General features: G+C 39.1%; 1 protein-coding gene across 1 annotated transcript; it reads left to right on the forward strand.

The window, feature by feature from the left end:
• The first annotated feature begins 11,636 nt into the window (after window positions 1–11,636).
• LOC148031605 (uncharacterized) lies at window positions 11,637–14,182 on the forward strand. Its single transcript, XM_087685189.1, has 2 exons — window positions 11,637–12,594; window positions 12,878–14,182. Exons 1-2 carry the CDS (start codon window positions 11,904–11,906, stop codon window positions 13,633–13,635), a joined length of 1,449 nt encoding a protein of 482 aa, XP_087541315.1. The 5' UTR covers window positions 11,637–11,903; the 3' UTR covers window positions 13,636–14,182.
• The last annotated feature ends 1,075 nt before the right edge of the window (window positions 14,183–15,257 follow it).

Below are 15,257 nucleotides of genomic sequence, written 5' to 3' on the forward strand. Positions count from 1 at the left end.
AGGAAGACATGACATTGGGGAGAGAGAGAGAGGGGGGGAGGAAGAGATGACATTCAGATAAGAGAGTGAGAGATAAAGAGAGAGTGTGTGAGAGGTAGATATAGGAAGAGAGCGAGAGCAAGAGTGAGGGAGAGGGAGAGGGAGAGAGACATAGAGAGGGGGAGAAAGGAGGAGATAGAGAAAGGGAGGAAGGTGGGGAGAGAGAGAGAGAGAGAGAGAGAGAGAGAGTGTGTGTGTGTGTGTGAATGAATGAGTGAGTGAGAGAGAGAGAGAGAGAGAGAGAGAGAAAGAGTGGGAGGGGGATAGAGAGAGGGGAAAAGCCTAGGATAGAATGGTGAGATAGAGTATATGTGATTGTGTTAGAGAGAGAGGTGTGGAGAGAGAGAGATGGGGGAAAGAGAGAGACGGAATCGTACACTGAGGGTAGGGAATAGAAAACAAGAAGTTGAATTACAAGGGGAGGTGGTCCTTTTAAAGACAAAGGAGAGAGAGTGAGAGAGGGATATATATATATTGAGAGAGAGAGAGTCACATACCGAGAGTGGAATGATTTGCAATGTGAAAAGGGGAGGGATGGGTTCTTTTATAGGTGAACGAGAGAGAAAATAGGGGGAGAGAGAAAGAGTGATGAAAAAGAGGGGGAAAGAAGGAGAGCATGTGATATGTGTAAATTTGTCTCATCAGAAAGGGGTCGCCGGCAACCCCTTGTCGAACGATTTATTTTTTCGATGACTCATTCTTGGATAGTAAATTTTGGCCCAACAAGATTTGTGGTTTCTTTTTTCCCATTAAGAGGCTGCTATTGGCGACTCCTTTTTGGCGAAAAAACAAACCACTGATCTGAGAATATATAGAGCATGGGGAGAATAGGGACCAATAGGATATGGTTTTTTCCACTCTTGGGTGAAAAAAAAAACTATACCCTATTGGTCCCTATTCTCCTCATGCAGTATATTCTCGGATTTGTGGGTTGTTTTTTCGCCAAAAAGGAGTTGTCGGCATCCCCTTATTAGGCGAAGAAAACCCACAAATCCAGTTGGGTGAAAAGTTACTCTTGCAAGGAATGGGTTGCCAAAAAAAAATTTCATTCGATAAGGGGTTGTTGGTGACCCCTTTCTGGTGATAAAAATTTACACATATCACATGCCCTCTCTCTCATCACCCTTTCTCTCTCTCCCCCAATTTTCTCAACTAATTAATAAATATTTACTTAGTTAAATTTATGAGCGAAAGAGAGAGATATAATTTTCTAAATAATAGATCTTTACACTCCTAGAAGCATAATATGAGATAGTCATACAAAGTAGAAGCTTATAAACACTTGTTCAAATATTGCTTTATTCATGTTGTCTCTCTCTCTCATCCCTCTCCCATCACTTTGTTACTCTCTCCTCCCTTTCCCAATTAAATTTGTGGCTTTTTTTCCCATTAAGGGGCTAATGGCGACCCCTTTTTTCGCCCATTAAGGTGCTAATGGTGACCCATACCCTATTGGCCCATATTCTCGAATTTGTGGTTTGTTTTTTTCGCCAAAAAGGGGTCGTCGGCAGTCCTTATTAGGCGAAGAAAACCCACAAATCCAGTTGGGTGAAAAGTTACTCTCGCAAGGAATGGGTCGCCTTGTGAATTTTTTGTCCGGTAAGGGGCTACCAGCGACCCCTTTCTGGCAAGAAAAAATTCACACATCACATGCCCTCTCTCTCATCACCCTTTCTCTCTCTCCCCCCATTATCTCAACTAATTAACAAATATTTACCTTATTAAATTTACGAGTGAAAGAGAGAGATATAATTTTCTAAATAGTAGATCTTTACACTCCTAGAAGCATCATATGAGATAGTCATACAAAGTAGAAGCTTATACACACTCATTCAAACATTGCTTTATTGCTTAAAAAACACACTCATTCAAACATTGCTTTATTCATGTTCTCTCTCTCTCTCTCTCTCTCTCTCTCCCATGACTTTGTTACTTTCTGTTCCCCCATCATTTTGTTACTCTCGCTTTCCTCGCCCAACTAGATTTGTGGTTTCTTTCACCCATTAAGGGGCTATCGGTGACTCCTTTTTGGCGAAAAAACAAACCACAGATTCGAGAATATACAACATGGGGAGAATAGCAAAAAAAGCATGTACCCTATTGATCCCTATTCTCCCCATGCTATATATTCTCGGATCTATAGTTTGTTTTCTCACCAAAAAGGTGTCGCCATAGTAACCCCTTATTAGGTGAAGAAAAGCTTGCACCCTATTGGTCCCTATTCTCCCCATGCTGTATATTCTTGAATTTGTGGTTTGTTTTTTTACCAAAAAGGGGTCGTCGGGTAGCCCTTTATTAGGCGAAGAAAACCCACAAATTCAGTTGGGCAAAAAGTTACTCTCGCAAGGAATGGGTCCCCATTACTTAGTTTATTTTAATAAACAATGTGTATATACATTGCAAAGAAAATTGATCTATGTTGCACATTTTTAAAAACTAGCTATAATTATGAAACTTGCTTTATTTATGAAGATAATTGTTATTATTAATGAGGATTATATGCCAGTTCATGGAAGAAAGACTTGGAAAACCCTCCCAAGACTAGCTTATTAGAACTATGTTTGTAGTAAAGAACAACAAAAAGAACTAGCCTAGTGGATAGTCACTTGGCATGTAAGTGCACTTGGGTAACGACACTACTGGGATGGGTGACCTCCCGAGAAGATTTTCCTACAAGCTAGTGATAGCTCCTCACGCGCAGCCAATGGCACCAATGAAGCCTTTGAAGCCCATTGCCAAGTATACTAAGGCCAAGATGCCAAGGTCTATGCCTTGGTCACCGCCTTGGTCATGCATGCGCCTTGGAGTGATGCCCGCCCAACGACATCGGAGGGGATTTGTTGGGAGGGAGGGGGGTTTTGGGAAAGGGGACGCCGGTGCCCCCTTCCTGGCACTTACCTGTGTCGCGTCTGCCTGCCTGTCGCACTACGTCCATCCCCGTCAATGTCCATCCATCCGTATGCTCTCTCTTTGGGTGGGTGGGGGGAGGGGAATCTCTCTCACTCATATAAAGATTTAAAAAAAGTAAAAAGCATTATTTGATTTCTTCCAAATTGAGAAATTAATTAACTAACTAATTAATATTGATTGATAATTAATTTAAAATTTAATTAACTATGAACTAATTAATTCATTATAAATAAATTAGTTAATTTCTCATTTTAACAAGTTAACTAAAAAAGAAAAAAGTGTTATTTAATTTATCATAAATTTAGAAATTAATTAACTAACTAATCAATAGTGAGTAATTATTAAATAACTAATTAACTAATTAACTAACTATAAACAAATTAGTTAATTAACTAATTACTAATTATCTTAATTAATAAATTAACTTACTAATTATTTAATTAAATATACTAAATAACTAATTACGTAAACAATTATTGAGTCAAAAAACAAGTGAATAAAATTAACTAAATCAACAAATTAACTATTAAGTATTTAATTAATTTTTAACCAACTTCACTTACTAATCAATCTATTGATTAATTAAGTAACTAATAAAACTTAAGTAATTGCTTTTCTAAATAAATAATTAATTAATAACTTTTCAAATTTAATTGTTTAATAAGTAAGTAAGTAAGTAAGTAAGTAAGTAACTGATTAATCAATAAATTAATAACCAGCTCATAATTAATTATCTAATTAAAAACCAAGTAACTAATTAAATAACCATTGAACCAATTAAGAGATTACTTACTAATTTAAAAATGACATTATATTTATATTAGTTACTTAGTTAAATAATTAATTACTTAATATTAATAATTAATAAATACCTTATTTATATATTAGCTATTAATTTATTACTTAGCGAGTAAATTTATATATTGATCAATTAGTTGAAATTAATAACTATTTGTTTGAAATTAATAACTATGAACTAAAAAACAATTAGTAATAACCAATAACTAGTTACTTAAGATTAATAAATAATTAATTAAAATTAATAACTAATAAATAATAATTTGTTATTTATTATTTAGTTATGAATTACTCAAATATATTTAATTAGTAATAAATTATTTTTTAATAATAAATAAATATCTTTTATTCAAGTAGTAATTGCTAATGGTAATATTATATATTTATTTTATTTAAAAATATTAAAGAATTTTATCACATAGTTGGTTAGTTAGTAATTAAAAATATTTTTTACTAAATTATTTAATATTACTCAATTAATTAAAATTTTATTGATTCAATATAAATCAAATAATACTTAACAAGATGGTATCCGTTAGTTCATTGATTAGATATTTAGTGTATCGATCAAATTATATAAGTTAAATTATTAATTAATTTCTTAATTCATAATAATCAAGTTGTTTTATAATTTATGTATATCAACTAGCTTATTGATTAATTAGCTATTATAGTAATCAATTAGTATGAAGTGAACCATCGGTATATTAAAATTACTTAACTTGTTTATTAATTTATATATTACTATGAATCATTTCATATACATCAATGTATTGTAATAGTAATACTAATTAATCAATTAGCATGATTGTACATTAATACATTAGTTGTATGGGTTTTTTTAAAGGGAATGAAGAGAGAGTGCAAGTGCATGTGGATTAGGATTATTCTGCCCACCGAGAAAAGGGTCGTCAGCACACCTGCATAATCTATCTTAGTTATTTGGGTTTAGGGTCCAAGGTATGAGAGAGAGTGTGCATGTGGGCTAGGACGACTGATGAGAGAGAGTGCATGTGGATTGGGATCATTTTGTCACCAAAGAAGGGGTCATCGGCAGCCCAATATTTGGTGTAGAAAAATATGACTACCACCCCCTCTCTCCCCTTTCTCACATCTCTCTCTTCGTATGGCACATATCTCCCAGTCTCCCTTTCTCCATCTCTCTGTCTCTCTCTCTCTCTGATATGCATTTAATGCCCCATTATGTCAAAGTGGTTATATAAGGCCACACACCCCCTATGACACAATGCCTCTCCCTCCCTCCCTCCCTCCCTCCCTCCCTCTCTCTCTCTCTCTCTCTCTCTCTCTCTCTCTCTCCTTCTCCTCCTCCTCCTCACTCAATCCATCACCCCCGGTCTCTCTCCCAGGCTCCCTCTTGGTGCTCTCCAACCTCTCTCTCTCCCCGTGGCACCCACATCCACTCACACACACACACTCTCTCTATCTCTCTCTTTTGCTCTCTCCCTCCCACACAAATCTTAATATCCTCTCTCTCTCTCTCTCTCTCTCTCTCATGAACACACTTTATATATCCTCCTCTCTCTCCCCCTCTCTTGTATATGGCATACACCCCCACACTAAGTCTTTCAATGACACCCATATTTGACATGAGTATTTGTACATGTGTAGATAGCTTGGAAAATAGATCCAACATCCTGTGCTACACCAAATACCAAGGTCTTCATATATGTATCGTCCCTCTCTGCCAAACCTATTATGCAATACAAAAGTAGTTGGTTCCTGATGTTAAAGAAGGAAGACATTTGCAATGGCAATGCCTGTCGTGTTCTTGCTATCACCCATGCAAATGGCCAAATACAAAGCATGCCGATCCATTGTAACAATAACCATGAGGTTGTCTAGGTATATGTTATGGATACCTTGGTCTTGCAAGATTATCTTGTCGAACAAGAAAATGAGCCTACATTGTATCCTTCCCTCCCCATAGACCTCACCTAGAGCCCTTGTAGCATTGAGAAAACAACGATCACCATGGAAGTCTCACCACCCCCCTTGGACATTAAGAAAAATAAAACCATCCCTATCACGCTTGATGTGGAAGAGGAGGGGATGCGACAATCCTCTTTTGTTGTAAGTGTGGTTGAGTATGTAATGTCTTCGGGGGGGCCGACACCTAGTCTTACGCCATTTTTTAGAATACGAGCACTATAGAGAGAGTGGAGGAGATCCCAGTTTTCTATGATGGCAATGTGGTGTACGAGCTTCTACCAGTAGCAGACAATATGCTTCCAATGGAGGGTATGGAGCAAAAGTACGATAGACATTGCTGGACAAATCCCATGTCAACATCGATGGCATTCCTCGATACTATTCGCCGAAGCAAATGTATCGGAGAGCTAGAGTGTCCTAATAGAGATTATATTGGCATGTCAATTTTTAGCTCCCCAAACAAGGTGGCATGGATAGGTGCAAGATTCTTCATTAGTCTATTTATTGGGCAAGCTATTGACAATGATAGTAGGTGCTTTATATTCAAAATGTCAACAATTGAGCCAGCCTCAAGGGTTGACTTAGTGAATCATATGCGAAGGAATGGCACTGGGGACCTACGCAATATCTGGGTATGCTTTGACCACGTGCATCACATTAATGATTGGACCACCATGGTAGCACATGTGTATGACCCAAGGTAGAATCTCTTACCTGATTCTACCATCATAACACAAACTTAAGCAACATAGTTTTCCTTACTCTCCCATTCCTTTCTTGTGTTTCTGTAGTGTACAAGAGTTGATGACTTTGGCAATATGTAAGATGAAAAAAGAGGATACAAATGCACAAGCTCTTTTTTGGACAAAGATGAATGAGGTGATGGAGAAGTGTGGACACCCAAGTGTTGATTTTCGAGGATTCATGGCATACGAGATAGCTGCTAATTAGAGGGCCACCCACACAATGTTCAATGGTGGTCCAGACAACGTAATGCAAGGAAGGGAGAGATCTTTGCTTATTTCATTGGGAACAAAGTCTCCAAATACACACATCACAGTATGTGCACAAGAGTTTTCAAGATGAGCATAAGTGCTTGTGCCACATGTGGAGGTGTGCAGTCATGGAAGATGATGCAACAATGCAAGATTGATTCATTCGGGCTTGGTGGGCCTTAGAGAAAGTTGTGGATTGCAATATACCAGCAATGGATTGTTGGCTTGGTTGGTGGCATATTAGATATCCACGTTGGAGGCGGCACTTTGTCAAGGTAAGATTAGTTCGTAATAGTAGGATGTGACATGTTGTGCATTTGTTTTCTCACGCTCCATACCTTCTCATGCTATATTTTTGTCCAGGTGGTGGAGGACATTGCTCATATGCCCACCACAAACTTGGCAGAGCCAATGCATACAAGTTGGTTGGGAGGGGAGGGATTCAAGGGGTCTATAAGCTTGTACGATGCATGTGTCAGTGATTTGGACAATGCTCTTCTACAGAGCACAAAATGACATGCATTCATTGGTGGAAAGTTCCATGGTGCAGGACCTAGTGCAGAGAAGTTTTTAAGTTGTAAAGTTCTAAAAACACCGAGTGGCTACCCAAGCATTCACATTATGTGTGTGTGTGTGTGTGTGTGTGTGTGAAGTGTTTAGGATTTAAGAGAAGCATTTGTTACAACACATACCATAATAATCTGATGTGAGGCATTATGATACAATGTAGATTGATCACATGCATGAGAGAGAGAAAGTGAGAGAGGGAGGGAGATAAATAGGGAGAGTGAGTGAGTGACTAAGATTTATATACGTATATATATATGTGTGTGTGTGTGTGTGTGTGTGTGTGTGTGTGTGTGTGTGTGTGAGGGGGAGAGATAGAGAATATAGAGTGAGAGGGAGAAATTGCATGTACAACCCTAAACAGAGAGAGAGTAAAGACATGGAGTAATTCATGAGAGAGAGAGAGAGGTGTGGGCCCTGGTGTTCCATTATTCCGGGGTGATTGCATGAATGAATCCACATTATGTGCTAGAGAGAGAGAAATCGTTTACATGAGATGAAGTGCTATTTGATCGAGTGTGCTAGAAAGAGAGAAAGAGAATATACACAGAGAGAGAGAGAGAGAGAGAGAGAGAGAGAGAGAGAGAGAGAGAGAGAGGTGTGTGTATGTGTGTGTGTGTGTGTATGTGAGTGAGTGAAGGTAGTGGTGGCAATCGTGGAGGTGGTGGGGATAATGGTATTGATGGTGGAGGTGGCAACAGTATTGGCGGTGGCCACAGAGATGGTGGTAGCAGTGGTGGAGGTAGCGTGGTGGTGGTGGTGGCAATGGGGCAGGAATGACGGTGGCAGTGGTGGTGGTGGAAGTTGTTGTGGTAGTGGTGGTGGAGGTCAAAAAAATCAAGGGGTGAAATAAGTGGACTATGTGGAACAAGAAATGGAGGTTGCCGAGAGAAGCTCTCTCAAAAGCTCACTCAAAAAGCTCACTTCTCGCACACACTCAAATATCGCTTAAGATTAACGAGGATAATTGCAAATTAATCAATTGCAAAATGAATTGGTTAAAGTAAAGCAGGATTTTCAAGAAGCATTGGAGGCTAAAGTTACTATTGAATAGAGAATAGAAGACAGAGTTGGTTGAATTCTAGATGTTGCATAAGAAGTATTTGGACATGCAGTCTAAATTTGGGAATGGTGGTTCTAATATTTGGATACCTAGGAAAGAAAGTTCAATTGTTAATCTTGATAGTTTTCAGTTGCAAAGCTGTGTACTTCAAGTGTAGAAAAAAGCGTCTGATAATGTTACAGATTAGGGACAAGTTGATATTTAGGAAGGGAATGATATGTTAGAATGTGCATTCAAATGTCGCAAGTATGATGGAAGACATGTTTTTTATAATCCAAAGATGTTTGAAGATTTTGATGTAGAATTTCTATAGTGCCCTAAAGAAGTGCATGTGCAGGAACTTGTACTTGATAAAATACTGGAGTCTATTAAGCAGGATGAGGAGATGGATGTAAAAAACATTTAGACTAGAGAGATAGTGGATTCTGATAATCCCTATGTTAGTCTTGCGTTGGAAATAATTGTTTGGTTCTTTCTAGTGTAAATGCACTTTAGTTATCATGTGAAGTTTGGTGTCTGTTAAAATTAGTGCAGTAGTAGTTATTCAAGGAAAATGTCATTTTGTATCAATTGGACAATAAAGAAGAAGTGATATTTTTTGTGTTACATCTCTATTATTTTTCTAGTACTTTGAGTGATGCTTTTGCTATGTTTCTTTTTTAGGTTCCAGTGTTTATGATGTGCCAATAGTTTCATGTATTGCTGTAGTTTCAATATGTATTTGTGTTTGGTTTAGTTATGTAGCAAGACCAAAAATACCATGAATGCATCATAGACTAATCTATCTAAGCTCAACATACAGAATCCATGATGGAAAAATTTGCTCTACAATATTCTAAACACTGAGGACATAAGAGACAAGGTGCATCTAATAGCAATATCCTAAACATTGAGGATGTAAGAGACAAGGTGCATCTACTAGCAACCTCACCACTTCAAAGGGTTTTTTTTTTGGCTCTTAAGAACATGAATTATTGTTTCTCCTATGAATCTGATGGTTAAAGAATGATATGATAGATTCATAAATAGTGACTCTCTCAAAGTGGATTGCTATTTGCATTGGGTTGTTGGTTGCTACTTGTTTCTATAAATCTACCAAAAGTCATGATGAGAAAATAATCTTAAAACCAAACAATCTACATCTTCACTATATGAGTTGTCGGCACTAGTCTAAAACACCATGTGCATCCTCATGTAGCACAAGAAAAATTTGAAATCAACTAGTTAATATTAGTTTACACCAACTACAATCTTCACGAGAAGAAGTTGCCAATCATTGATACATGGCAATAAATGCATTCCAACGCGTCCCAAAAAATGCCAGAATGATATCAAGAATGCATGATGTCAAATATTCTTTGCAACATCTAGAGCATCAAGAAGACTAGATGCAAGGTGCCTTAGAGTCAAAGCTTAATCATTATCTTCAAAGAGTAATTTGCCATTCATTCTAGGCACATGCATGGAATTTCAACAAAGATAAGTGTATATGCATCATATACCCTTCCAAAAAAGGCATTTTCCAAAAGTATTAAAATGATCTAAGAAATTGTGCAAAAGTGGTTCACATTTAGGGGCTTGAATGCATGTGATGGGGGCAATTTCTTAAAAATAATAATCTCTAGTGCACATATCCATGTAAAGAACGAAAAATCAAAACACAACCCATAGACTTTGAAGTTATTTAGGATACTAAGTGACATTTTGAAAAATATAACAATATGAGGAATATACAAAACCAATTGACCCATCCTGCATGGTGAGCCACTGAGACCTAAATAACTTCCCCTATACTTTCTTATCATGCAATTCCACATAAATTTGGCATGGCTTTTGCTTCTCTTGTTGTAGCATTAGAAAAATGTACCTGTCATGAGGATACTAATCTCCAAGATCCACAATGTTCATCTTACTCTTTTCTTTTTCAAACATTAACTCTATTTTATTATGTACCATGTAATGTCATATGCTAATGAAGCAGTTTTTGTTGTTCTTCATGTTTCTTCTAGTTTTTTTGTCTAGGCTTTTTGTTTAGATTGTCATATCATCTTTCTATAATTACTTTTCTTGATTCCTCCTTATCTTTTCCTTCCTTTTCACTTATAAAATGTTAAAATTGTATTAAGAAATGTGTTACTCTTTATGATGTGCTCATAAAATTTAGTAAATATCAAAATCATCCTTTGAAATATAGTCTCCTTTATGTAGTGGCCCCAAAAATAGAGATCTTAAGTATGTCTTTAAAAAACCACTATGAGGTGGTTATGTGTAGTTACTTTGCTTAATGCATATTATCTCACATTATAATCCAATAGATATGGCACTTTCCTAAAAATGACAATTTTGGGTACACCTACCCATGTAAAGAATGGAAAATCAAACCACAAGCCATAGACTCCAAAATGATCGAGGATAACAAGTTGCATTTTGAAAATATCACAAAATGAGGAATACAAACCAATAGTCTCATCCTATACAGTGAGCCACCAACATCTAAACACACATGATACAACTCCACATAAATTTGGCATGCCTTTTCCTTCTCTTGATGTTGAACTATGAAAAGTATTCTCCTTTATGTAGTGGTCAAATTTTTTTGGTTAAATGTCAAGATCATACTTTGAAATATAGTCTCCTTCATGCAGTGGTCCCCAAAATTTGAGAGATCAATGTAATAAATTTTAAAAATGACTTCACCTTTTAGTCTTGAGACCTTTGCTTACAAGTTGTGATCAATTAGTGATCAATTCCAAGAATTACCACCATTACTAGCACGCCTACAAAAAAGAAAGGGGTATAGAAAAGTTTGAAGTCTGATGATGCCTAAAAACACCTCTATGAGTTGATGATGTGGAGTTACTTTAATTTATTACACATTATGATGTTCTAGAAAACTTGCACAAATGACAACATATGGAGTGTAAAGATTTGTGAAATGATGAATGCAAAGGTTGAGTTGAAAGATCCAATGGGGTCATGGCATAGTGGGTTGCATAACTAGGGTATGCAAGTTTAAATTCTACGCCTCACTTTTGTTGCGGCATATCTATTTGTAGTTTTATTTTCTAATAAAGCTTAATGATTGGCTATGTCAAGTATTCTCCCCTCCTTCTAAGTGGTGTCATTCTATCTTCTTCTCCGAAATAGTCCCACCAAACGCTTGATTGATGTGGGGCTGCTAGATTGCAAATCATTCAATGTGATTCTCTCCCCTCTGTGTAGGTCCATGAACCTATGTGGGGCTTGTCCCAAAGTATATAGAATACTGTATCCTGTTCTTTAAATTAGTAATTTTAGTAAGTAGGAGAGAAAAAAGGTATGCCATGATCCATCTGAAATGTCTGGACTCTGGTACGTCTAGGCATGGCTGCACTCTTGATCAGTGTCCAGTCTCAAAGGCCTGGAGACTTCCAATCTAACTGTCGGAATCTTTTTAACCATCAAGCTACAGTCAAGTCAAGATGGTTTCAGTAAATATGGCTCGCAACTGAGTGAAGCGCACACACTCGCACAGAGAGAGAGAGAGAGAGAGAGAGAGAGAGAGAGATTAGCAAGCAATCGTTGTTTCACAAGCACTAAACATGGCGAGGGTTAGCTGCAAGCACTGCGGTTGCCATCGTTCCTTCACAAGCAAGGCTGCGATGCTTCAGCACTTTACTGATTCGCACGCATGTACTGCTACCACTCATAATCATGCGGCCACTCAGCATCAAGTTCGTAGCTGTGCTAGTGTGGCGATGATCACTGGTGCAGATCATCGGTTAATACGCCTGCACGAGTGCCACACCTGCGGGCGCTCCTTCGACACCAAGCCCGCACTTGAGCAGCATGGCAGGGATACCGGCCACGGTCTGCATAGGATTCCAGCAGCTGTGCAGGTCTCCTCGCCGCAGCTGCAGCAGACGTTGGCATCTATAATGAACGATCTTCTCAGCGATCGATTGATGGCTGCCTTGCTGATCAGTGGCACGCCATCAAACCCAAGTACTGCTACGTCGGGGCGTGCACATATTGATCAGAAGGGTGATCAGATACATGATGAGGAGATTATGATGAATGTAAAGATGAAGAAGGTTTCCTGCGACGACTGCGGCCGCAGCTTTAACAGTTTCGAGGCGCTTCACCAGCACCAGTGGGACTCGCCCTACCACACACGCGTCTCACGGTGCCGCATGCCACCGCTCGGATCCAACGTTCGACAGTGCTCACAGTGTGTGGAGGCATTCCGCGGCGCGTATGAGCTGGAGCAGCACTTCATTTGCGCGCATCCTTGTAAACATCTCTCTCTCTCTCTCTCTCTCTCTCTTTCGTGATCATAGCTTCTGTCTAGAGGATTAATGTTGATCGTTGAGGATTAATTGTTTTGAGCAAGAGGATTAAGGTGTATCGATCAGAGCTTTTAGCTATATCAGGACTAATGTCCATCCCTGACCAGTAATTGTTTTTAGCTAGAGTATCAATGTCGATCTCTCCCTCTTCCCCTCCCCCCAGCAATTACGATCTGCTGCAATCTGATGATGCGGATGACTGACCTTCGCATGATAACGTATTCCAGTGACAGAGATAACTGTCAACACTGCCGATGAGCGCAGCACAGAAATTTGGATGCATGTTGCCACCAAATTCAAGATGGCATGGAAGCTGAAGGGATTAGTGACGGATCCGCCGCCAGTACACCAGGTGCATTACATCTTCAAGGTGAACAACATGGGGTGGAGAAGAAGGAAATATGAGGAGTACAGGGCGGAGCTGAAGAAGCAGATGACACAGATCAGGCAGCTGGAGCCAGCTGAGGAGGAGGGAGTCCTGGACGTGAGGCGGCGGGTGCTCAAGGACGGCAACGAGCTGCAGCGCTACCACGGCAGCACGGTCAAGTGCGACCTGCTGGGCCGCCTCCAATCGACGGATCATCGTGATGATGACCTGCTGTGCTCCATCGAGGGCTGCGGCCTCTGTGGGATCTTGGAGGAGGGCTTCCGGACGGCCAAGTGCCGCGCGCGCTTCCAGCGCTTCGGCAGAGGCATCTACGTCTCCGCGACCTCCAGCAAAGCCCACGGCTACGTCAGGATGAACGCCGGCAGTCACCAGCAGCTCAGGGTCATGCTGGTCACCAAGGTCCTCGCGGGACGCATGCACCGGTCCACCGGCAACCTCACCCACCTCACCAGCCCTCCCCCCAACTTCCACTCCGTCCAAGGCGTCCCCGGGCCTGTCCTCAACTACGACGAGCTCGTCCTGTACGACGACCGGGCTATCCTGCCCGACTATATCATCTTTTACTCTCTTCGTCCTGACGGAGCACCTCTCGGCTAACCAAGCACACGATGTGTGTAGTATATATGGTATACCAACGTACTTCCACTCCAAGCTAGCTTTCCACGCAAGCTAAGTAGAAACTAAATAAAAAGTGCTGCGTGAAAGGCTAGCTTAGAGTGGAAGTTGTTTTCTCCATCATATATACTCGTGCTTGCTTGTGTAGCCAAGAGGTGAACCCATGATGATTACATCCTAAGCATGATGGATTGAGCTCTATCCACTTTCATCCTCGAAAGTAAATTGTGTTGGACATTAAATCATGCTTTAGAGGACAATTTGTAATGTCCTAGGACTAGTGGATCGATCATATGGAGAATCTCTAAAGCCCTTCGTCACCAAGCTTACCATATGTACGTACGTTTCCCTTCTATTCCTGTACTTTGTCAATGATGTGTATGAACACATTTAGGATTGCCAGGGTACTTTTTTCCCTCACTAAGAGGTTTTTTTCCCTGGCCTTGTATATATGCTTATGCACTCTAGAGTAAACTTAGTCTTGTAAATCTTTTACATTGATACCAATCAATATACTGCCTGTTGTGTGATCTCAAACTTCTTCTTCTCCAAGCTCTATATGTGCATTTCTATAACCCTAAATAGACAGGATATCACGTGGCTCAATAGCGTCAAGTGAGAAGAGTTTTGAAATAGATAGGATATCATAACAAGTATTAAAAAGCTCAAGCAAGAGCTAGAAAAACATTCATGAAAAAGATAGTCTTGGTGACAAAATTATTCATGCTTTGATTAACAGTTTTCTTCATCTACAAATCATACGACAAATTAAGGGTTTTCTTGATCTATATAAATAATACAAACCTCAAGGATTAGAACTTGTTGATGGCGATTACAGTCCTAATAAAAATACTCTAGTACATGGGATTATTATCTAAGGAAACATGTAATACTCATCAATAGGGAAAATATATACAATTGGTAGCTTCCCTATGCAATAATCCTTTCATTGACTATCTTAAGTTGTATGCAACACAAGAAGTTAGTATTCTTTATAAAGGTTAATCAAAATGTAGGGCCCTTGTTAAAAGCCTTTGAATAAAGTACCTAAATGTTGTGTATGCTAGAAATATATCCCAGTTCATGTCTTTGTTAAGAGAAGAGACGTTGTCATGTGCTTCTTGTATTATCCTCATCAACACCACTATGAGGAAACCCTTCACTGTGTGTCTAAAGCTAGGTCTATTTGCTGCCTAAAAGCTTAAATCACAAAGGTGGCTACCATATATAGGGTTTAGGATGCTAGGGTGATTGTGGGAAACCAATCTTGTGGGGGTGTAGGTCTGTAAAAAAGAAGTTAGCATATTGCATGACTAGGAGAAGAGCTTGACTATAGTTATAATTTTTGGTGGGAGAGACAAGGCATGCTTTTTTGGCAAGTTAGGAGACTTCCAAGTTATAGCTATGGCAAACAACAACACTTGGCCAAGATTTACTCAACATGAAGAAGAGAAGAAGCCCTTGGATTAGCATCTCAACCTCAAAGTGAAGAGCTAGGATGGCAACATGATACTTGCTAAGCTTGAGATGAAAGATAACGATGAAATTGATGACATCCTCTACCAAATGGCCAAGTTTTCAAGATCATATTTTTTATTGTGAAA

Source organism: Lygodium microphyllum, chromosome 9 (genome assembly GCF_053477565.2).
Source record: "Lygodium microphyllum isolate KBCC chromosome 9, Lygodium_microphyllum_v1.1.10, whole genome shotgun sequence".
Taxonomy (NCBI): Eukaryota; Viridiplantae; Streptophyta; class Polypodiopsida; order Schizaeales; family Lygodiaceae; genus Lygodium; species Lygodium microphyllum.

Excerpts from the sequence above, each read along its gene's own strand:
- LOC148031605 (XM_087685189.1), top strand. The coding sequence starts at position 11,904 with ATGGCGAGGGTTAGCTGCAAGCACTGCGGTTGCCATCGTTCCTTCACA. Across the intron at positions 12,595-12,877 it reads CTTCATTTGCGCGCATCCTT|TGACAGAGATAACTGTCAAC; the intron begins GTAAACATCTCT and ends AACGTATTCCAG.